Source organism: Macrobrachium nipponense, chromosome 41, assembly GCF_015104395.2.
Source record: "Macrobrachium nipponense isolate FS-2020 chromosome 41, ASM1510439v2, whole genome shotgun sequence".
Taxonomy (NCBI): Eukaryota; Metazoa; Arthropoda; class Malacostraca; order Decapoda; family Palaemonidae; genus Macrobrachium; species Macrobrachium nipponense.
In genome coordinates, this window is record NC_061102.1 from 12,892,124 (window position 1) to 12,916,654 (window position 24,531).

The following is a 24,531-nucleotide window of genomic DNA, read 5'->3' on the forward strand; positions in this document are numbered from 1 at the left end:
AACTCGGTTTCCCTTTCATTCCCATCTTGTCGAACCATGAATAAATTTGACTTCCCTTCCAAGTTATCTGTGCTAATTTTGCCCATACTTCATATCTTTAACCAATCTACCAACTATTCTGCAAATATTAAATGAAAGTAGAAAAGTCAGAAGATGATATTTTGTCTTGAAATGTCTACAATACAGAAATGAGTTTTAATTTTGAACACAAATGTTACTTTTTTCTATTGCAAAAATTCTGGAAAATCAAATGGAGTATCTTTCTACAAGAGGCATCACAAAAGAAATGAGCATCTTTATAAATTTTATTAAAAATAGGACTAACACAAAATCAGAGGAAATATACAATGCCCTTTTGAATTGGAAAGAAAGTTCTATATATACATAAATTGCAGTAATACAATACATCTCAGTGTGAAAAGTCTTCAAAATTTTATTCACAATTCTTTATACTGTACTGCAAATATAAAATCTAATTTTGGTTTCAATATTTTTTGGAAATGTCATAAATCAAGCAACAAAAAAATAATTATAGACACCTTTGCATATATAACAATGTCTTCTTTTCAAATTGACAAATACTCACTACAGTACAATGAGTAGAAAACTGAACAAATAAATTTTCTCATTAAACATCTATACAATATTAACAAAGTCTTCAATTTAACACAGTAGACTTGCACTGTACACAAACTTTCCATGATTTTTTCACGTATAAAATATTCAAATATATTACTGCACTACCACCGATCCTGATAAGGAGGTCTGTTGTCCATAAAGCCCCTAGATGGTAATTGCGGAGGACCTCTATTTTGAGAGCCCAGTGGTGGTCCACTTCTAAAAGTGTTTGTATGAAATTCTTCTTGTCCTAAGAAAGCTGTCCTATCAAATCTATTATCACCCATACGAGACACTGGCGGACCATGGCCCAAGGGTGCTTGTTGATTTGACCCTCTTGCAAAGGGGTTATTCATGCCCATATCCATACGATTTGGAAGATCCCCATGCATCATTGGCCCTCTCATATCACGCATTCCAGGATCAAAATCTCTTGAAGGATAATCTCCAGGTCCAGTTTCCCTATGAGGTGGCATGGGTCTATTATCATCATACATCCTGTCGGGAATATCTCTAATCCTGGAATTTGGAAAGCCATGTGGAGGACCTTCTGGGCCCCGAAATCCAAGACCATCTCTTTCCATCATTTGATTCCTTGGGATGTCAGTTTCCCTGTTCCCAGAGGGAACCTGCATACCAGTTTCCCCATCAAACATCATCCCAGGTCTGCCAAATAATGGCCCTCTTCTGTCCTGCTCAAAACGCTCTGGTATTCCTCTATAATCATTCTCTCTTGTATCATTAAAAGATCTATTGTCAAAACCTTCTCTCATGTTTCTTTCCCTATCATCAAAGGAACCTCTCATTTCATGGTCTCTACCATAATTATCAAAAGAGTTCCTGGATGGAAAATCAGGATTTCCATATCTTGGTGGACCTGGTGGCATATTTGGATTCCTAGAGAGATCTCTAGTGATATTTTCTTCACCTGGCCGTAATGCTGGTGGAGCGGTTTTATTACGGTAGTCTTGAAGAAGTTCACCTATACCAGATGGCACTCCTATGTTATCACTATTGGAAGGCATTCCTCTTTCGTTGGGCATTCCTCTTTCATTAGGCATTCCTCTTTCGTTGGGCATTCCTCTTTCATTAGTATTACGACCTCTTTCCTGCTGATCTACACTGATATCTGGTTTAGGATAACTTCTTGTTAAGTTTTCTTCAGATGAAGGGTTAACCCTAAGATAAGGATCACTAGGAGAAGAGCGCTCCATGCCACTTCCAGGGTGGAATGTTCTTGAAACAAGACTTGGGTTTTCTTGTTGCCGATGTTGTGGATGTACAGTTATAGGAGCACTAGTTGTTGCAGCAACAGGTGCTGGAGGAACATACTGAGGGGGTACAGCTGAAGGCGGTGAAAACACTGAATCAGACTTTCCTTCAACACTTCGTGCTGGGGATGGATTGGAAGAAGCTGAATTTGAAGGTGCAGGAGAAGGCTTGGGCGTACTGCGCGCACACTTTTGCATACGTTCCCGTAGTTGGGTTACTTTTTTACTGTCAGTTGCCTCCAACTTTTTTAGGTAAGTGGTGAGGGCTTGCTGCTCTTCTCTGTTTAGTGATCTGAAATTTCCTAGTAATGCCTGCAAATCATCAAGGGACAACTTATTCATATCTTTAGGTCCATCATCCTCATACGCTGCTTGTAATAAGCTGAGTCCAGCTGGCCTACTAACCTGGCTTGTTGAGTTTTGTGTGGTAGTAGCTGGCGTAGTTGATGAAGCAGAACTCGGAGCACTACTGCTTGGGACACCTGAGGGAAACAATGCTGTTCTTGGTGGCTGGGTACCCGGGGTAGTTAACAAGGCTGTTTTTGGTGGCTGGGTAGCAAGGGCAGTTGACAAGGCTGTTTTTGGTGGCTGGGTAGTAGCAGTTAACATGGCTGTTTTTGGTGGTTGGGTAGTGGGGGCAGTTAACAAGGCTGTTCTTGGTGGCTGGGTAGCAGAGGCAGTTACAGAGTTTGCAGTAGGTGTTGACACTACAGATGGTACATCAACATTAGCAGCCTGAGGTTGACTAGTTTCTTTAACTGTATTTTCAGTCTCAGTTGAACTTTGACTTAACTGTAACTGATCAGCTAACATTTTTGTATGGCTTGCTGAAACAGCAATGAGAATATTCTGTAGGTCTTCTTCACTTGCATTAGACTTTCCAACTTGTAGCAAATGGTGTGCTATATACTGGGCTATCTGGACCGTGTCCATGCCAAGTGTTGCCTTGGCAATATTATTTATATCTAAACCTAAATATTTATCACGGCCAGTCAATTTTTCCCCTTGTATCTGAAGCCACATAGCTCTCTCAATTGCCATTTCGGTTTTCAAAAGTTGATGTGTTCCTAATATTCCAGCAGATATTTGTGATGCTAATTTCTCTTTTGCATACCGTACCAAAACAGAATTGTCAAGATCTTTAAAAAGATCTAAAGGATCACCTCCATTTTCCTTGGCGGCAACAGCTTTCGAAAGGAGAGTCGACACAGCTGGTCCAAATGACCCAAGTTGATCCTCTAATTCTTTCAAAAGCTTCAAGGTTCCTATAACAGAATATTCTTCCTCATACTTTGGCAAATCACTAACTTCATTACTTTTCAACCTCGATAATTCGGATCCTTGCATGCCAATGGTACTTGGGGGTGGGGGCGAAGGATTCTTTCCACTTCTACTATTACTATCCCCTTCCCACGGACTAGGGGATCTATCGATGCGGCTAACCTTGTCTCTGCTACCTCCATTCACAGGTATCGAGTCATTATCAGTAAAAGGATCCGGGTCCTTAATACTGAACTTTTCAAGAAGAGCTTTCCTTTTTTCACTGAAGGAGATAAAATGCAATTCTTTCATCCTCTTATGCCAAAAGGGAGCCCACTCACTCTTAAAATCATGCCTGGAAGGATCCAATCCTTGTGCCTCCAGCTCATGATATCGATTTTCCCAAAACTTCCTCCACTCTTCACCATATTGAGGATGAGACTCTGGAACTCTTTCGAGTTCTTCCTGCAATAATCAATGTCAACATTAGGGTCATATAAAATGAACAGAAGTCTTATATGCACTTAATACAACGTTTTTCCCATAAATTTAACTTTCAACAGCTATTGTTAATGAATTCCCATGATTAGTAAAATACAGCTCAATTTTACAACAAGCAACTTCACATTTCCATTGCACAGATGATCCACTGAGAGCTCCTTCCCTTTCTAGATTTTCAAGAATTTTTTGCTAAAGTATAAAAACCTTTCAAATTCAAAACCAAAATAGACACAATAGTGACTTTAGTGTGTATAAATTAACCCTTACAGGACGGCCTAAATGTATATCAAGCACACCCCCAGACTTGCCAAACTTTAAAGGTTGGCCATTTAAATCAAGCATATCGTTGGAAATAAGAAGATATGCAAATGTACAGTAAAAGAAAATATTATAAACATTTTTCTGTACCTTCCCAAGGGAAGTTGAACGCGATTATTTCCAACCCTGTGTAGGGCCTCTTTTCCACAACTCTCCCAGTTATACTATTTCTCTTCCCAGTTATGAATTTTTCTGACTTATTTTATTTTAATTACAATTACAGCTCACACAAAATCAAAAGAGGTAATAACTATAATCAGTAATGAATTCAATGTACTATATTAATCATACAATATTTATGGGGAGAAGCAGTACCTTTCTGTGAGGTATATGTTTTTTTTGCACTTCACTTTGCAAGATTACACTTAAGCTGAACCACTATCATAAAAGATGAGAGCAAAAACCAACAGCAATCCCTGGGTATATTTGAGTAAATAAACAAAAAGATGTCCAGGGACTAGGAAGAGACAGTAATACACACTTACATGGTGCCACTGCGGCCAAATGAAGTAACAGTATGCATAACATTTTCCCCCCAAGGCTTTCTCTATACATCAGTATACTTCGTATGTAACCTTAGACTTGAAACATTATGGTCTAATAAGCCATTGAACTCAAGTACTTTTCCACCCTTATGCGATTTAGAAACCTCTGCCAACAGACTCGGTTGCACAAAAGCACTTCTCCATCATCCCTTTAAACCTGGGGTGATGCACACAGGGGGTTATGGGAGACTGAGCATAGGTCGTCTCTCACCACCCACCTCCCGCTCGGTCTCTGCAACCAATGAAAATGTGCACAGACTGGGCTCTCGTCTCTAACGGTTAATTTGGCTTGATGCTGCTCATATCTTGTTTAACTGGACACGGGGATGCCATCCCATCCTTTCTATTCACCCTGACTTTTCTATTTTCTCATGCTGTTGTTTTGTCTTCTTTATAGGAGTATTTTCATAGCAATTAAATATTTTATTTACTATGGCTGATAGTGTTAATAATGGTGATTAACAAGAGATCGTTATTAGTGAAGGTGAAGCTAGTAATAGGGATACACGTGAAGTTATTGATGAACTTGGAAAACGAATCTCATTAAAACAATTCTGTAATAAAGGTAAGGCTTATACTAGCCGAAAGAATCTTAAAAGAAGTAGAACCACGTAAAATAGGACCTGCCTGTGCTGACAGGTGTTGTAAGAAAACTACTATGCCTGTGATAGGCGCATTGTTTAAAGAATTTTGGGGGAATGGTAGACTACAATGCCCAGACGTTTATTTGCAAAAATTAATGGTTTCAGCACCAATAAAACATCACAGGATACCGATCACAAATGTTCTATTAATAAATTTTATTTCTCTTTCCCATGTTTATTTTACCTTTACTTTTATTCACATTTTGAATAACGCAAGAAGCTGCCGACCATCGCATCTCATTACTCTTGCAAAATCTCATAAATGCATGTACATGGAATCGATCTTAAGTGTTGTGAAGTTGTGATATATAGGTATAGTTTATTAAAGATAAACATCCAAATGTAAATTCTGTTTCTTTTAATTATTAGAGAAATGTGGTTAGGACCAAATTTAACATTAGTTTCATGCCTCCAGATGTTGATACATGCAACATCTATTATTTATTGACCAGTAAGTAGGATTTAATGCAACGTGAGTTGGATGCGGATAAAGCGCTTGCAACACAAGCTAGAGCTGCACTTCATAGCTTTAGAAGTTCAGACTGTAAAGATTTTATGGCGTTCTTTCAATCTGCAACAAACACCACCGACACCCAAACAGAGTACTAGTGTTGCTTATTAAGAAAGAAAACTGTAGAACTACAACTTTGTGTTTTCAATGTGAAAATACATAAATTGACCATGCACATGTAGGATAATGTTACAGCACAGTGAGGGTCATAAGAGATAATGAATTGTGTTAACCATTACATCGAGGTTAATCATGTTGAGAATCAGGCAAAGGTTGTTCTTTTCTCTGATAACTATGCTGTAACGTCATTAACTAAGATATGGCCAAAGAAAGTAAATTCAACTGCAAAAATAGTTACTCTTACATTTTATGCTATAGATTAAGTATAACATATAATAATGTCATAATTTTTAGATATCCTTAGATACATCATTTAAAATGTTGAAAACTAGATTTAATTTGTATTGGAGATTTCTCATGTGCTACCTGCCCAATGGAAAGGTCTCGATTTAAGACAGTGTTCCTAGAAGGGTCATCCACTGCAAGGCTGAACACAACGTGCGAGAGAGGAACTTGTTGAACTTCTGAATGTGGGTTGCATCTGTCTTGGTGGACAGAAAAGCCTGAGAAGTCTGAGAGTTGAGAATCATCCCCAAATAAAGAATCTCCTGAGTCAGAACCAACTGGGCCTTCTGGAGATTTAGAAGGATTCCCAATTCTTAAGAGTTGGAGTATTTTCTGAAGGTCCTTTGTGCACTTTTCCTCTGACGGAGAGTGAAGAAGCCAGTCCAAACCGAAGAATACAGATTGAAATTATAAAACCTTCCCTTGGAAGACAAACCTGAGGTACTTCTCGGACATGTGATGAACAGGGATATGAAAATATGCGTCCTGCATATCCAGTGAACATCCAATCTTCCAGAGATCATTATAAGCCATGACTGACTGGCTCTTCTCCATCTCAAACTTGGTTTTTTCTACAAACCAATTGAGGATACCCTGTGATCCCACTTCTCCCTGAAAGATAGAAGCTTGGCTCCCACTGGGGCATGAAGGACATCTGGCTCACTTCTTAGAAAAAGACTTAGAGGAGGAGTGCTTCTTGAGGGACTTTGCCTGGAAGAGAGAATTCGTCTCTTTCCACTATGGGAGTGCTGCTGAAGCAGAGACGAATTTCTGATGAAAGGGCACCGTCGAAGAACTGTCAAAAGATCCTGGGTAGGCTTTGCAGATCCTTAGTAATCAGCTCTACTACCATGGCCTGAGGAAAGAGATGAGAAGGATCCAGAGGCGAGAAGGATCCAGAGGCAAGAAAAGCAAGACGGACTTCTACAAAGATGTAACCCGCCCCCCAATGGAACAAACACCAAAGGTCCCTCTTCTTCAGCATCCGAAAAGTGAAGAGACAAACAATCTCCAAAGAGCTCTCAAATGGGTTCATCAGCACACAAACGCACGCCCAGAAGATCTGTAGAAACGGTGTCTTCTATTCCTTTGGCATTTTTTTATCCTCTTAGCAAGGGCTCCCACTGTCCAGTCCAGGAAACTGAACACCTTGAAAACCTTAGATTCTTCACAAAGTGGTCTAAATCCATGGAAGAGAAGAAAATCCTGGCTGAAGCGAAGTCCGTGCGACATGAGTCGATGAGGCTAAAGAAGTCTTCCCCATGGGAGCAGGCAGTGACTCCCAGGGAGAGGGGCTTCTCTGGTATTGTAAGGCCTATCTATAGGTTCCCTTGATCAAATGAGAGGGAGGGTGTGTAAACGTTGCCTTCATAGGGCCACTCTGTGACAACTTTCAAGGCTTTCTTTGACGAGGAAGAAAAAACCATCAAGGGCAGGAGAGAGAAATCAAACAGAGTCTTTGACATCAGGAACATAGAGGCAGGAGACATAGGAGCAGCTGGCATGATGAAACTGGATAGGTCAGTAGCAGTCTTGGTGGTATTTCCTCCAAGAGGAACTTTCCTAATGTAATTGCAGGATCTCCGTAAGCTGATTCTTGAGTGGAGCAAGAGAGGGGTCATCCAATTCAGAAACGCGGGCTTGCTATTGCTGATGAGCGCAGTGTCCTGAAGAAGGAGCCAAGTGTTGCAGGATGAGTGGGAGCAGGAAGCGCAGGAGCTAGAGATGGGAGCGCGCTAAGGACAAGGCTCTCTAGTGTGGGAGCCTCACGAAGAGACACTAGCTCAGGTCACAAGTGATTAGCACGGAGCTTCTGGCGTTTAGTATCCTTGGAAGAAGAAAGCACAGGTGAATCCCATGGATGAGCCTGTAACTCTACAAGTGCAAACACTGGGGGTAGCTACACGAAAGAAGAGTGATGTTGGAGGTGTCCTCTTGCTGCTTGATCGGCATGGGAGACTTGGGAGCCTACTCACAAACATGCCTTTTCAATGGCCTAGATGAGTTCAGGTAGTGTTTACGACTCCTGTGATTGGACTCCGAATCTGAACTGGAAGATAAACGGCACACATCGACCAACAGCAGTTGGTCAAATCCCCTTGGACCTCCAGTATGTCTTCTCCCTGGTGTAGGAAAGCAGGACAGACCTTCGGCTAGGAGACCCGACGGGACAGGAAACCACCTCCTCCACTGGGCACTTTATCGCTGATCACTTCATTCCCACAGACACACTCAAACTTAACCATGAGAGGACACTGAATGTACAAAACTAAACTTCTGTCAAATTTAGAATTAACCCTTGATTCAAGACTGGCAACGGCATCAGGTTCAGAAGCATGGGAGAAGGAGCAGGAAGAGGACTGAGGATGGGAAAAAGGTTTCTACCATGAACAGAAGGAAGAGCAGGACCAGAGTCTGTCTTAGGCCTAGGGGAAGAATCTCCCAGTCCTTACACTCATCACAAGTAAGCTTTCGTACAAACCTGCCACCTACACTTGTTGCACAAAGTACATATGTGCATCATAGCAAAGCTTGGTTAACCTAGTCTTGCCAACTTAGCTACAATAGCAGACTGGAATTGCTTGAATCAGACATACTAAATAGCTAAAGCTAATTGTGAAAGAAGCTAAAGTTGCAATTTACACCAAGTTGAAAAAACTAAGAGGGTGCGTCAGCAACTTCAGCAAAAACTGGCGAACATGAACTAAGGAGCAAGATGACTTGTCGACTGTGCAGCATGAATAAGAATGATGTCATTGGCTTCAGTTGCTCGCTAACTCCTGTTGCAGTGGGCGGAGACTGCCACCCCCGCTTTGCAACAGACACTTGTACAAATTTTGAAGGAATGGAAAAGTTGAGAAGAAATTTTGTCAGTGCATTAGGCTGCTTACAGTGCATAGAGAAAGGATGGAATTTGAGACACTCGACAAGGAGAGCTCTCAAGTCGGGTTTTTGGAAGTTTAGTAAGGGACTGTAAATATATTTTGTCTGCTTTCCTACTGCATTTTTTGCATACTACGTATCACTATATTGCCCCCTGCGACCTTAATTTGGACCAAGAGGGTAATATGAATCAATAGATATTGTACAGAGATGTGCATTGAAGCAATCTGGCCTTAAAACAAAGCAGATATCTGATCAGCTGGGTGTGAGCAGTAAATCTGGCAACCAAGCCTTAAACTGAAGGCCTGCACACACCCGGCTGATCTGATATCTGCTATGTTTCAAGGCCAGGTTGCTTCAATGCACATATCTGTGCTATCATCTGTTGACTTAAATCACCGTCTTGGCCCATATTAAGGTCACAGGGGTAAATAAAGTGATTATATGGTAGGCAAAAATTGCAGTGCAGAGCTGACCGAAAAATATATACAGCCCCTTACTAAACCTCCAAACAAGTGACTGTGAGTTCTCTTCTTGTCGAGTGTCTAAGCTCTACCCCTTTATCTATGCGCTGTAAGCGGCCTAATACTGTGGAAATTTCTTCATAAATTTTATGTTCCTTCAAAATCTGACAAGATATTAGGCCACTTGACGCTAAGCGGCCTAATATCTTGTCGAGTACTGTACATTAGGCATACAATATAAAAAAAAAAAGATACCGAAATTGAAATTAAGTAAATGATTTTATCTTAAAGGTTATTCTTAGACATTTTACTTAAACAAGGGTCCAAATAATACAAGCCAAAGCTTAGGTTAAAATTACAATTGGAAGTAAGTTGTATAATGACAAGTTATTAAAGTTTTTGTGAAAAATCTTTCAATCACTGAACTGGGGGTCCAATTTACTCTGTGACAGCTTTCACTTAAATGAATGTATATTACATTGGCTGTTTGCCCAATTTTGATAGAATAATTATGCTGTTTGATTCTTATTTCTAAATCCTTGCTAGAGTGGCAGATATAAAAGAGGTGTAGTCCAAACATATGTTGTTACTTTCCTTAGGGCTATTTTCTATTAGCATTCCTTTGTGTTAGTATAGGAAAAAAACAAGCTTGACATTAAAAGAATTTAACAATGATTTCTTAGTTTCAAAAATGCTAAAATACGGCAAGATAAGAATGTTCTTATAAGTTTCTTTCTCCATGTTTGTTTCATTATAAAACTTTGAGGATTTATTGTAGCAAATGTCTAATACAGTGGTACCTCGACATTCGAAATTCCCAGCTTACAAAAAATTCAAGTTACGAAAGCAAATATGAAGATTTTTTGCCTCTACATACGAAAATAATTAAAGTTACGAAAGGTTGTTGCTGTAAAGTCCCGAGATTCGCCCGGACCGCCGAGAACAATTTTAAAACTCGCGCGCCGCCAACTCGGTACTCGCCACCATCCTCCCACTCTCCCATTGGTTCCTGATGCTAGTCACTGCCATAAGATCCTGCTCTCCTATTGGTCAGCATCTCTCTCATCGTGCTCTACGTAAAGGCGTTCTTCGGCTACTGCTTGGCACCAGCGTTATCGTACCCACGCAGAATTCGTTCGTTCACATATACGATTTAGTTTGTTAACGTAAATTCGTGTTAGTGATTTCGTTGTACTACTTTATCGTGTTGTGTGAGAACTTAATTAGTATACTACATAATTTAGTAGTCATGGGTCCCAAGAAAGTTAGTATACTACATAATTTAGTAGTCATGGGTCCCAAGAAAGTTGCTGAAGTTCACGGAAAGAAGAGGATGCTTCCTATGGAGACAAAAATGGAGATTATCAAGAAGTATGAACCTGGCATGCGGTTGTGTGTGATCGCTAAGGAATACGGCCAAGATCCATCGACAATAGGCACCATCCTTAAGCAGAAGGAAGCCATCAAAGCTACACCTTCCAAGGGCATGACTATTTTGTCCAACAAGAGGAGCCACGTGCACGATGAGATGGAGAGGCTGTTTCTTGTATGGATAAAAGGCAAAGAAATCGCTGGCGATACGATAACCGAGATGGCTATCTCCCACAAGGCCAGCGCTATTTTCGGCGATTTGATTGCCCAGGCCGAAGACGATGGAGGAGAAGGGACATCGACACCAACCCGACTTCAAGGCTTCTCATGGGTGGTTTGAAAAATTCCGGAAACGGACTGGTATCCATTCAGTGGTGCGGCATGGGGAGGCAGCCAGCTCGGACACAAAAGCAGCCGAAGCCTTTATTAAGACGTTTGACGATCAACGAAAGCTACAGTTCTCAGCAAGTCTTCAACTGTGATGAGACTGGCCTTTTTTCCGAAAAAAATGCCTTGTCGGACGTACATCACAGAGGAAGAGAAGAAGCTATCCGGGCATAAGCCTATGAAAGAGGCTTACGCTCGCACTTTGTTCCAATGCCAGTGGGGATTGCAAGGTGAAGACCCTACTTGTCTATCATTCCGAGACTCCTCCAGCCTTCAAGGTCCACAAAGTGCTAAAGGAGAAGCTTCCAGTGATGTGGAGGGCTAATACGAAAGCCTGGGTAACGAGACTTTTGTTCACCGAGTGGGTAAATCTGTGTTTCGGCCCGACAGTGAAGAAATTCTTGGAAGAGAAGTGCCTCCCTCTGAAATGTCTGCTCTGAAATGTGGCCTCGAGGACGATATCTTAGCAGAGTATTCTTTCATCAAGGTTCTTTATCTTCCGCCTAACACCACCCCTCTCCTCCAGCCCATGGACCAGCAAGTGATATAGAACTTTAAGAAGATGTATACGAAACATCTTTTCAAGAGATGTTTCGACATCACCAATACCACAAACCTCACCTTGCGTGAATTTTGGAGGGAGCATTTCGACATCTTCATATGCATCCGACTCATCGATCAAGCTTAGCAGGAGGTTTCAAGGCGAACCTTGAATTCTTCGTGGAGGAAACTCTGGCCTGATGCCGTATCCACCAAAGACTTTGAGGGATTTGACGTGGGCGAAGCTGGTGCAGATTCAAAAACACCTGACAATCCTGAAACTGTTTCGCAACCAGATCTTGAAGAGATCGTTGCACTCAGCAAGTCCATGGGGCTGGTCGTCGACGAGGACGACATCAATGACCTTCTCGAGGAGCACCAAGAGGAGCTTACAACGGATGACCTGAAGGAGGGAGGCCATGCAACATAATGTCGTTCAAGAGGAGTTCTCTAGCAGCGGCGAGGAGGAGGACGACGACCCTATGACAACGGTAGAAATTAAGGATGCTCTGGCTGCTTTTCATAAGGTGCAATCATTTGTAGAAAACACACACCCCGAAAAGGCTTACACAGGTCGTATGCTTGCGCAGTTCGATGACATTTGCCAGAGTCGTTTCAGGAACATTGTCAAAAGCAGGCAGAAGCAATCTTCCTTGGACAGTTATTTTTTAAAGAGGCCTTTAGTAGGAGTAAGCAAACAGGAAGATCCAAGTGATACTATGAAAAAACAAAGTTGAAAGTGGTGAAAAAATTGAAATTTTGTATTTAAAAAAAAAAAAAAAAGTTTTATAAAATAATGTAATAAACAAAAAAATTTTTTTTTTTTTTAATTTTTTTTTTTTTTTGTAAAGTTAAGTGTTAACGTTTTGTGCCATTTGTTAATGTGTTTCGTAAAATTTAGTGTTAATGTTTCCTGACATTTTTTAATGTGTTTCGTAAAGTTAAGTGTTCAAGTTTTCTGCAATTTGTCCTCCTCCTCTGTCGCCACTTTTGGAGATCGCCTTACTCGAAAGGTAAGGTTCCACATTTTACTACATACGTACGTACAGTATTTCTTGTATACCATGTACACTAATACCCTTTATTTACAGGTATGTAGTACATGTTAGTATGTATATGTAGTTTAAGTTAGGTATTGAATGGTCTAAATTGTTGTATTTCATTGTTTATTGGTCAATTTAGCTTTAATATAAAATTTACTGGGGTGTTTTTGTAGGGCTTGGAATGAATTAGGCAATTTACATGTAAAATGCGGTTCAAGATACGAAAAACTCAGGTTACGAAGGCTGCCTCGGAACGGATTCATTTCGTATCCTGAGGTACCACTGTATATGTGAAGGATAACAAATCTATCACTATTTTTTTTATGTATTTAATTTTCTTAATCCAAATACCGGGGACTGACAATGCACAATACTCGTAAAAACATATGAAAAAAACATTTATATTTTGATGTTAAGATGGTGGCCTGCTAATTCTTCACATTGAGTTCCAGGTACATATTCTCCTTTACAATCCCTATCTGTCATTTATACAAGCTTTCTTTGTAAACTTACTTTCATACCAATATCATTCTGCTTAGTAAAGGATGAGAAGTCGAAAAGCCTCACAGCATTTTTGTTTCACGTTCCTTCATAGATTTGGCTCAAGTATGTGTGTGTGTGTGTGTGTGTGTATATATATATATATATATATATATATATATATATATATATATATATATATATATATATATATATATATATATATATATATATATATATATATATATATATATAGTGTGTGTGTGTCACTGCATTACTTAGTTCAGATTAGCACACAGGTTTATCAAATTTTTATTGAATCATCTTTTATCTGCTTACAGAAAGATTGTAAAAAAAAACAAAGGGCATAAAGAGGGAAAATAAATAGTTTTCAATTTTTAAGGCTACAAAATATTATTTTACACAAAAATTTTAAATAATAAAACTACAAAATCCTGCAATATAGCAAACAATCCATGAGTGAACTAAGATACATATATATGGAGAGGGACAACTGTATATATATGTACATACATACATACAGTGGACCCCATGTTTTGCAGGGGATGGATACCAAATCCTCCCGCCTTGAATACAGTAAATTCCTCGTGTTCATATTCTCAGTATTCGCAGATTTATAAGTGGAACCTATCTCTTTGTTATTTGCAAAAAATCTGGCAGTACACAAACTTTTTCGTCAAGAAATATTCAATAATTAAGTGTATTTTCAAGTCATTTTCATAATACATTTTTTTATGATAAAACAATGATTTACTAATTTTCAAATACTATAAAAGATTAATAAAAATAAAACAGGTAGTCCCCGGTTATTGGCCCACTCAGTTACCGGCGATCCAGTTTTAAGGTATTCGTCTAGCACTGAATATAGATGAGGTGCCATTAACCAGTTATAAGCACTAAAATCTGGTTGTAGGCCCCATAAGCATCATAAATCACTGAATTTTTTATAATTGATTTTTGCTTATCATTATATATTGTAAAGGACAAAACATGTTGATACAGTTTTTCTTGCAAGACGCAGTGCGCCATAGAATACTATAAACAAGATAATCAGCCAGTTCGAAGCAATAGAGGTCAATTGTATATAATATGTACAGGCAGTCCCCAGTTATCCGCAGACTCGGTTATTGGAGATCCGGTTTTATAGGGCTTGTTTAGCGCCTTAAAATCAGCGATTTATGGCGCCATAACGAGCAGAGTTCTGGTTTTGAGCGCCATAAGGCACCACTAATAGTTATGGCGCTGTAACATACCTAACAGAGGCGCCAAAAGGGTGCTTATGACACCGATAACTGGTTATCTGCGCTTTAAATTGCTAAGTTTCTGGTTTTTACTTATTGTCACACTCCCGGGAACAGAACCCCCAACAATAACTGGGGACTGCCAGTATATGCATATATATATATAATATTTGTATGTGTGAATAAATATACAGATACTCCTCATTTAACAACAACTCGGAGTTACAATGACATGGAAGGGGGGAAATGAAAATAAAAATATTGCCAATGGTGGCCAAAAGAAATGCTATTCAGTGCCAATAATCTACCTTAGCCTAGGCTTTGAAAACCTTGAAATCTATGGCTTAAACAATAAATGAGGTTTTAATATACTCTAAAGAAAAGCTATGCAGTTGAACCTCTTAAAGCCATTGTTCTATGGTCTGGGAACTCCCGTGATTCAGCCGCCATTAGTTTGTTGCACGGCCACACGGGTGCCGCCACGTATTGTTTACAACTTCAAGACAGCAAGAATTATGCCATATCTCCTTTGTTTTGGTGAGAATAATTCTTAGTAATGAAAAGAAAATGTGTGAAGTCAAATATGTTTATTTTTATATTAACTTGAAAATAAACATTCTTTTAAATATTCCACCTGAGAAGTCTCTACCAAGTCAATCCTTTTAATCAAAACAGACACATTTGGCAGAATGAATTCCTTACTCTTAGTATGCTTGAAAGACTTACATGTGATACAGTTTGATCATTTTTTTTATGTATGTATTCGATATGTCACCCATGAGATCAGATGACACTAGTGGTGAGAAGTGCAAGCGTAAATATTTATCAATGCTAGAAAATGCTTATCCCATTAGCGAATATTTTAGTGTTCGCTTTCCTCAACAGATGGTGTTGTGCTTTGTTTATATTTTGACGGCGACATTCAAATGCCCCATGATCGCCGAAATTCATTAATTTTTTTTTTTTTTATCTCACTACCCTTTACAAGTGACAAAAAAAATAGTGATAATTATGAAATACCAAATTTAGAATGTGAAAGTCACTGCTAAATAATGTGTAATGTGCAGATTCTTAGATATATATGTCATCCATTGCCATATAGAGGTTCACTGTAGCTCAGATTTTTTGCTTTCTCGCATGATTTTGTGATACAGGCAGTCTCCAGTCATCAGCTATCTGGTTTTATGGCACTGATACAGGCAGTCTCCAGTCATCAGCTATCTGGTTTTATGGCATTTTTCTAGTGACAACGAAAACTGAATTTTCACAATTTTCGGTACCGACATGAGCCGATCCCCAGATAACAGCATTGCCAATCCTTGGTTAGATCGGCACTATTACTGGTGATTTTCGGTTATCATCACACTGTCTGGAACAGAACTCAACCCCCAACAACTGGGGACTGGCTGTATATATATTTTTTATTTTTGGGGTGAAATAAGCATTTTCTGGCCTAAAAATTTAAAAGTTTTTACGTTCCTGCGTTATTCCTTTGTTTTTTATAATCTCTGCTTGTGTAAGAAGATAAACTGACCATTCTTTCATTGTTTTCCATGATTCAATATTTGATAAATCTGTGGGCTAATCTCAACTTCAAGTATATAATGCAGTGAATTTGGACCCTTAAACTGTAGGATTACAAATATAAAAAAAATATTAAAACATTAAATAAAAATAAAATACTTGACTTTACACAATGCAGTGAACTCGTAATCAAAATATGTACTGTACAAGAGACGAGTAGACAACTACTTGCGCTCAGACCTAATGGAAAAAAAACAGTAAGAATGTTTGTGCTTGAGCTAGTCTGCCCACGTGACATCATACACAGCACACTATTGACTAATGGATGGGAGGCGACCAACCAAAGCACCGTGTTCTGTATCTTGGGCACTGGTTAGCTGACTGACTGACAGCAGCATCACACCTCGTGTGCCTGATTGCTGCACACAATGATGCTCTGCGTGTTATGTTTTTATGGAATTTTCATAACATAATGAATTTATTTCAAGCTCTATGATGCCGCACAAATGCTCTGTGCCTCCTGAGGCTTCTGGCACCAAACACAAGTGCCAAAGGAAAATGCTTACTATCAACGAAAAGGTGGAACTATTTAATGTGCTAAGGAAGGAACTTTTTCTGACAGTGGTAACGTTCGCAAAGGGGATGAGGAAGAGGATGACGACTCAGAGGGTTTCTCCCACCAGACCAACCATACTCAGTGCCAGCAAAGGCTAGTTTGACAAGTTTCAGAAAGGTTTTGAAATATTTCTCTGCATGGAGAAGGTGCCTCTGTGGATAAAGCCGGAGAGGAGTACGTGAACACCCTCAAAACCATCTTCGAGGAAGTGGTATAAGCCTGAACAAGTTTTTAATATGAATCAAACTGGCTATTTTGGAAGCAAATTCCATCTCATACTTTTATTATCAGTGATGAAACCAAAGACCCTGAATTTAGAACCCTAACTTTGTGTGGGAATGCTGTAGGCTTTATGATAAAGCCAGGGATTGTCTATTAAGTTAAAATACCCAAGGACCCCCAAAGGCCTGAATAAAAAAACTCCTCACATCGGATTGGTTCCACCAGTGCTTTATCTGGGAGGGAAAAAGCCTCAAATTCAAAGTGCTTCTGATCATATACAATGCTGGAGGCCGTGCTGCCGATCTGTCATATGATGGTGTGCAGATAAGAGTTCTTGCCGCCAAACACCACACTGCAGATTCAACCCATGGATAAAGGATTTTCATGCTTTTTAGGCTCTTTATACATGAAACACCATGAAATCCTCACTAAAGCTATGGACTCGGATGTAGAATTGTCGCTAAAGGTGTACTAATATGATTACACCACTGCATTACATCTCCTAAATATTCATTAGACCATAATGGGGATGTAGCGTGAAACTTTAAACAGCTGGAAAAATTTATGGCCAGAAGTGGTTCAGGATTATAAGGGATTCTCCCCAGAAGTCCACACACTGGTGGCTAAAGCCATGAAGCTGGCATAACTATACTGGAAGATGGCTTAAATGATATAATGCTTGATAACGTTAATGATCTGACCGTTGCCTAGTCACAACCACGGGCGGATGAAGACCTGACCAAGATGACAAAGTTAGCAAGCAAAGAAGAGGAATAGGTACAAGAGGAACTATGGGTTGAAAAAGAGGAGGTTGGCCTAACACTCCATCACCTCGCAACCATGGTCATAATGGCCAAAGAACTTCCGGGAGTTGCATCTTAAAAAAATCCAAATTTGATATCTATGAAAAACTAATTCTGAAATGTATTTTATTTAGCAACTAATGGCTGATGGTGATGATGTCAGTAAAATGCAATAAGCTGAAGATTTTAAGAAAGTAAATATCACCAGAAGGCAAAAGGCAACTGAATACTAAATTTATAAATTATAATACATTAATAAGACAATAATGCAAGAAATATAATGGCACAGAGTATGTAAAACAAGTCTTATTAAAATAATTATTATTCTTAATACAACTATATAATTTGACTTTAGCGAATGGATATGTCAATTTAACTACATAACCAGGCCTCTGTGTGTGTGTGTTTTTTGCCAGAAAACACTGACATATAACAAGATCAGATTTTGACAGTGGTTATAAAGGGGTTTAAGTTCCCACATAGCAAAGATGTATTTCTGGGGCAATGCTTATGAGCAGGCCAGAATTTCCATAAGGAACTAAAACTAATAAATAACAGTGACTACTCAAGGTTCTTTCTACTTTTGATATAACAGCAATATATACTATGTGGAATGAACTGGTAAGGTTTTTACGGTCCGGTAGTGGCCTGGTCCCAAGAGTGCCAGTTCAACAAAGTCAGACTATAGTAACTACTACAGTGTAAGATGCATCACAAATTGTTCATGAAGTTATACTGTTTCAGGAGTCCGATACTTGATACTGGAGTAATTAAGACATCAAATAACAGGAGACAAGATAAGACTGCTGATTAACCCAATAGTTTTGGATCCTATTAGAAAGGACACTACCCATCATCATTTCTTAACTAAACCTTATGAACTCTCTATTCCTTTAATGATTTAGGAACCAGTACACACAGCTCGTCTGTGTATACTATCAAAACCATTAAGGGGTTGAGACAGTATCCAAAATATATGGGAGGAGAGACTAGGCAATTTATAAAGCTCCTTTGATATTTGCTAAATTGTAATGGAGAAATTTTCTCGTACCAACTTGTAATGCACACCTACCTTTTTGTCTCACCATCCTTATAAAATACATGTTCTATACTGTTAACATTCTGATGCCTCAGATTTAAACTACAAGCACAGAGTTCCCTGAATGTCAGAAAAAGGAAAAATTTATTCTTTAAATAAAATGCATAAAACAAACCTCTATCTCCTTGTGCCTTGTCCTTAAGTGCCTTTCAGCATCGCGGAAATCTTCTAGCCGCCGTTTTTCAGCATAACGTCTTTGTTCGTCTGCAGCATCTCTACGTCTTGGAGGACTGTGCCGTGGCTTTCTGAGTGAAATGAATTGACCAACTACTTAACAAAACTAACCATACTTTTCATAACATTAAGAAAGGCAGAATACAGACCCAAATAATTTTACAACCCGTTGTTGGACTCTAGTAAATAAATCTAAGAGTAATCAAGTTAAGTCTCAAAATTTTCAAATGACATTAGAATACTAGAACATCCACTATAATCTCTCCACAGTTATTAGCTTTTAATAAAGGAAACTAAAAATTGATAAAAATTTGACATACCTCTTGTTAGGTGATCTGTGTCTTGGAGATCTGCTTCTTGATCGGTTTTGTCTGCGTTTAGGTGATCGACTAGACCTAGATTTTGGTTTAGAGTGAAGACGTCTGGGGCTTCTATCCCTTGATCTGAGATACCAAATAATTTTTCAATAGAGTGTAGAGTACCTTTAGCCTAAAGTATTTATAACCAAGACCATATTCATATACTTATCGGAACAGTTAGAAATTTAGAAACTCGTACCTCCTCCTTGGAGAATGTGACCTCCTCCTCTTGGGTGACAATGATCGTGAATGTGATCTTGAACTGCGTCTTGAATGGCCACCATAACGATTGCTTCTCTTACCACCTGATATTCAAGCAAATAAAATTAGATATTCAACAAAGTAGACTAAACATAATTTCTTCCTACAGGTCAAGTAGTTTTGGTCCTGAGAAAACACCACAGGTTAGTTCACTAAAGCTGCTACGCTTCTCAGCTCCTCATTACCTATGAAGTAAATGGTGTACATTCAACTGTCTTAAGGATGACAACAATGTCGATCATACATTCTAATTTTTATGCCAAACCTAATGACAATCACAATCAAAAAAGAAAATGTTACGTGTATCAACACAATCCTAACATAAATGTTAATGCATATAGTACATCATAACATTAAGATTCAATTTCACACTTTTGAAACTTAGCAAACTGCCCCCAAGTACTACTTAGAATATAATACGTAATATTAATACACGTTCACCAAGACCTCGTCTCAAAACTTCCTTTTTACCAGAAATATGGTGCTCCACACTCACCATCACTGGATGACTTGGAGGTGCTGGACTTGTCTTTATCCAGTGTCATATCAGAGCTCCCAGCTTTCCGACCTTGGAGTTAAATCAGGTGGTCAGACGTGAAAATGCAGAAAAAAAAAAAAAAAAAAAAAAAAAAAAAAAAAAAAAAAAAAAAAAAAAAAAAGAGGGATTTCCTCAATATCACCAAATAAACCTCGAAGTAGTTAAAACTAATAATCCATGTAAACATTTCTCCTAGTAGTTAGCTCCGATACCTTATTCAGAATGATGATGGAAAAAAAAGAGAGAGATGTCATATCCAGTTATGCCAATCCCTATGGTAAAAAATGAAATACATCTACTAAAAATTTTATAGAACTCTTTAATATTTACTGAATACAATAAAATTTCAGCATGTCAAAATGCAACAAAATTTCAATCATACAGCACTCACAGGCCTTCAGGCATGCAATATTACAGATTCTGAGTGGCTGACTAGAACAAAAAGCCAACTTAAAACTGAAGCTACTCGCTATCTACAGGAATTCCTTTTAGATATGCACACAATATATAATGCATGCAAAACTATGAAACATAGGACCACCTATAGAAAAAGTTATTACATATAACTCTATCCAAAATGCTGATGTTTGTAGGAGTTACACATATCAAATTCACATGTACAACTCTCAAAAAACCCAATTTTACAAGATTTTATTCATGAACAGCAATTCATTAACCATGATGCCTCTGCCCCTACCCAAGCTTTCTGCACGTGCAAATACTGAGTTATTACAATATGTAGCATATTAACTTGGATTTGTATGTCTCAACAGTCATCTTAAATGATACTACTATTGTTCTGGAGTACTTTAGCATCAGCACTGACTGTTTCTGAAACTCTTATGGGTCAAATTAAATACCTATTCTTTCAAGCCAAAACATACATGACATTCCATTTTACACACACATACCTTGTAAGGTCGCTATTACGCATTACCATTAAACAATATGACAAATTTTCTAAGACAATTTGTATTTTTCATAGCTACAAACCTGAGGTCTTAACAATAGGATAATTTCTAGTGCCTGGCTGGATCCGGTCAAATCGCATATGAAAGCAAGGAATCTTGTGAGATCTGGCAATGTGTGCGTATATCAGATGAAGAGTGGTCAAAGGACCTTGTATCTACGCCACCGCTTCAGTCTTTTCTTAACCGCCTGGGCGAGAGTTGTAGTTGACCTCGGTCGGCCTTTACCCGGTTCACTGCCCGTTTTGATTGTGTTTAGTGTGTGTGCTGTTATTATGTCAACAACAGGTTCTTTTGTAGTGGGGCTTAGGCATCAGCTCATTCTAGGAATGAAATTCAATATATCATTAACCCTTACTGGATGGGTAAATATATTGATATGCAGCTCCTCATGCCGGGTAAACTTTGAGATTGGCCTATTTACAAGAAAAAAATTGTAAAAAATTTTGCCTACCATCCACAGCAAGATGAAAAGAATTATTTACAACCCCTTATCTTTTTACATGACAATCGTAAACTTTACCAACGTATGCATGTCTTTTCTAATAAATAATTTTACTTTATTTTGTAAAATTATAATTACTGTTCACACAATATTAAAACAGATACGAAATAAAATCAGTAACAAATTCTTAGCATATTTGTAGTTTGTTTGTATGGTGTTTTTACATTGCATGGAACCAGTGGTTATTCAGCAACGGGACCAACAGCTTTACGTGACCTCCGAACAATGTCGAGAGTGAACTTCGATGACCAGAAATACACCTCTCTGACCCCTCAATGGAATGCCCACGAATTGAATTCTCGGCCACCTAGGTGGCAGGTCAAGATCAAACTGACCACGCCACTAAGGCGTACCATATTTGTTGAAAAATATTCAATTAAATTTACTGAGAAAGAAGATAAAGTAAATCTTTTTACTTTATGTTCTATCTATTATTTCTTTACACTTTTCTTTGTAAAATTGTAACATTTAAAATTGACATATTTACGAGCAAATTTACAAAAAGACGTCATGTGAGACAGAGACGTAATACATTCCCCCCTGAAGTTACAAGCAGAACTTAAGTCTTGAGACACCCAATTTGTGGTTTTAGCCAGTGTAAAAGTTGCCATTATGGGCTATTCTGGCACCTCTTTCCCACTGATTCTTTCCAAATCATTGGCACTTAATATTGTTTATTTACAAAATCAATACGTCCACTACCCCAAACCTGATACGGTATTACTATTCCCGAACATCAATCCGTCCATTCAGGTTAAACAAATTCATAATAATTATTGATACTGTACATCATTTCTTATTGATTTACCACCATAACCTCAATTATATTCATGGACATATTCACTGACAGTCATTCCAACAAAAGATAGCTGGCTTTAGACAAGGACGTTCACAACCAAAATTTATTAAAAATTTTTGTACAATGCCTTAACTTATGAGCTTTGGGAAGGGTGATAGGTCCATAGCACACAGCAGCAATTTTTTGTTTCAAACAAACAGTTTCCTCATAAACCCACTAAAATAAAACTTCATTTTATCAGCAGTAACAGAAATATTGGAAACAAAATACACTAAAAACTATACAGTCTAAATCAAACACACTATTTTACTTGCAGTACACCTATAAAGATGTCACATGTAAACAAAATTGCTCACTCAAGTACTCCATCACAATGCACTTCTATCATGTACAATTACTTGTTTCATTCAAGACTTAGTGTATGTATCCTTTCTCCATATGAGAGAGAGAGAGAGAGAGAGAGAGAGAGAGAGAGAGAGAGAGAGAGAGAGAGAGAGAGAGAGAGAGAGAGAGAGACCACACACATTCTCGCTCTCTCTCACATTGCCCACCATGATGTACAAATACTTATCAAATTTAAGCCATACTCTACCACCTCCCCTGGCTACAAGGCCTAATATCAGTACACCATTTGTTTAAGTATAGTCCAACCTCTTAAATCCAGCACCCTAAGGACCAAGGGACCAGGCCACAGAAGGACTACAGAAAATCCCATAAGACAGAAATATCCCATAAAAATCCCCTTTGTGAACAGTCTTCCCAGGTCATTCAACATATATATATTGCTGTTATCACAAGTAGAACCAAGCTTATGAAGAATCAGTCCTTCAGTTTAGTTCCTTAGCAAAATTCTGGTCAACTCCATGAGCATCTCCAAGGAAATGCTTACACCTTCCCAATGTTGGAGCTTAAGGGGCACACCAATGCCATAAGGCCCCATTATAAAGTACCGTATATACTCGCATATCATGCGACTTTTGAAGCCCTAATGTTGGTGCTAATTTTAAGGGGGGTCGCATCTTACACAAGATATAAAATTCGACACGAGATATAAAATTCGAGTATGTAATAATCATACATTAGTATTTGTTTGTATTATAAAATACAAACATAACAATCAATGTTTTGGTTTGGAAATCAGCTGAGGGCGATTGCAAGGTTGTTTTGCTGTGTTGAACTCAAATCAGAGAGACTTTCTTGCTTCTAGTTAGTGCAAATGAATCTCAAGATACTCTTATTTATATGAGACAAAGTTATTTTACATTATACAAAGTGTTTTCAAGTGGAAATATAATTTAACACCATATAGTTTGTGAACGAAATTTGGTTATTTTTTTCATTAGTAGATGGCGCCGAGGGCATGTTCAATACGTAAAAAAAAAAAAAAAAAAAAAAAAAAAAAAAAAAAAAAAAAAAAAAAAAAAAAGATTTTGTTCGATATTTTCACTTTTTCTCATTAGAATACTACGAGCTCGAAGTATTTATCTTTTATTGGAGTGAAAACAGTAAAATGTGTTCTTTTCATGCCCAATAGTCTTGATTAAAACACATTTCTCTCAAATTTTTTTTTACGGTTGAGTTTGATGGTACTATACCGAAGTTTGCAAAAGTTTCATCCATGTTGCCGATGCACGATAATAGTCGTTAGCGGATCAACATTCTTTTCTCAACTTCAGCTAAAACTTACAGATTAAATTTAGCAGTATATGCCCTTGCCAATCTTTTATCCATAGTGAGTAAGGATATAGCACTATTATCGTGCAACGGCAACAAGGATATAACTCCATGAAACTTATGCCATCAAACAAAACCGTAGATAAAATTGAGAGAAAATAATTTTAATCAAAACTTCAGGTTTTGAAAGAACACATTTTACTGTTGTTTTCACGCAGATAAATGATACGTAACGTAACGTTAAAGTTCGTACTACGATGAAATCAATTGAAAATAGCGAATGGAATCACGTAATAAACAATAAACATGCCCACAACACAATCTGTTAGCGAAAAAAATACTTCAGTTCACGAGACGTATTAAATTCATATTTCGGCTTAAAAACATGTCATACAATGACATATTACCTTGTCTCATGTAAGTAAAGTATCTTAATGACATATTACCTTGTCACATGTAAGTAAAGTATCTAGATATTTTACACTA

General features: G+C 38.2%; 1 protein-coding gene across 3 annotated transcripts in view; it reads right to left on the minus strand.

Moving 5' to 3' along the window:
- Window positions 1–291: 291 nt before the first annotated feature.
- The window catches only part of LOC135212513 (uncharacterized), a 129,561-nt gene continuing 105,321 nt past the window's right edge, over window positions 292–24,531 (minus strand). For 2 of the 3 annotated variants that reach the window (XM_064246024.1, XM_064246025.1), the window contains exons 9-13: window positions 20,058–20,129; window positions 19,500–19,605; window positions 19,262–19,384; window positions 18,883–19,012; window positions 292–3,614 (exon numbers count right to left, since the gene is read on the minus strand). In XM_064246024.1, coding sequence (XP_064102094.1) covers window positions 741–3,614; window positions 18,883–19,012; window positions 19,262–19,384; window positions 19,500–19,605; window positions 20,058–20,129 — 3,305 coding nt within the window. In that variant the 3' untranslated portion in view covers window positions 292–740. The remainder of the gene's footprint in view (window positions 3,615–18,882; window positions 19,013–19,261; window positions 19,385–19,499; window positions 19,606–20,057; window positions 20,130–24,531) is intronic. The other variant, XM_064246026.1, reaches the window with a different exon arrangement.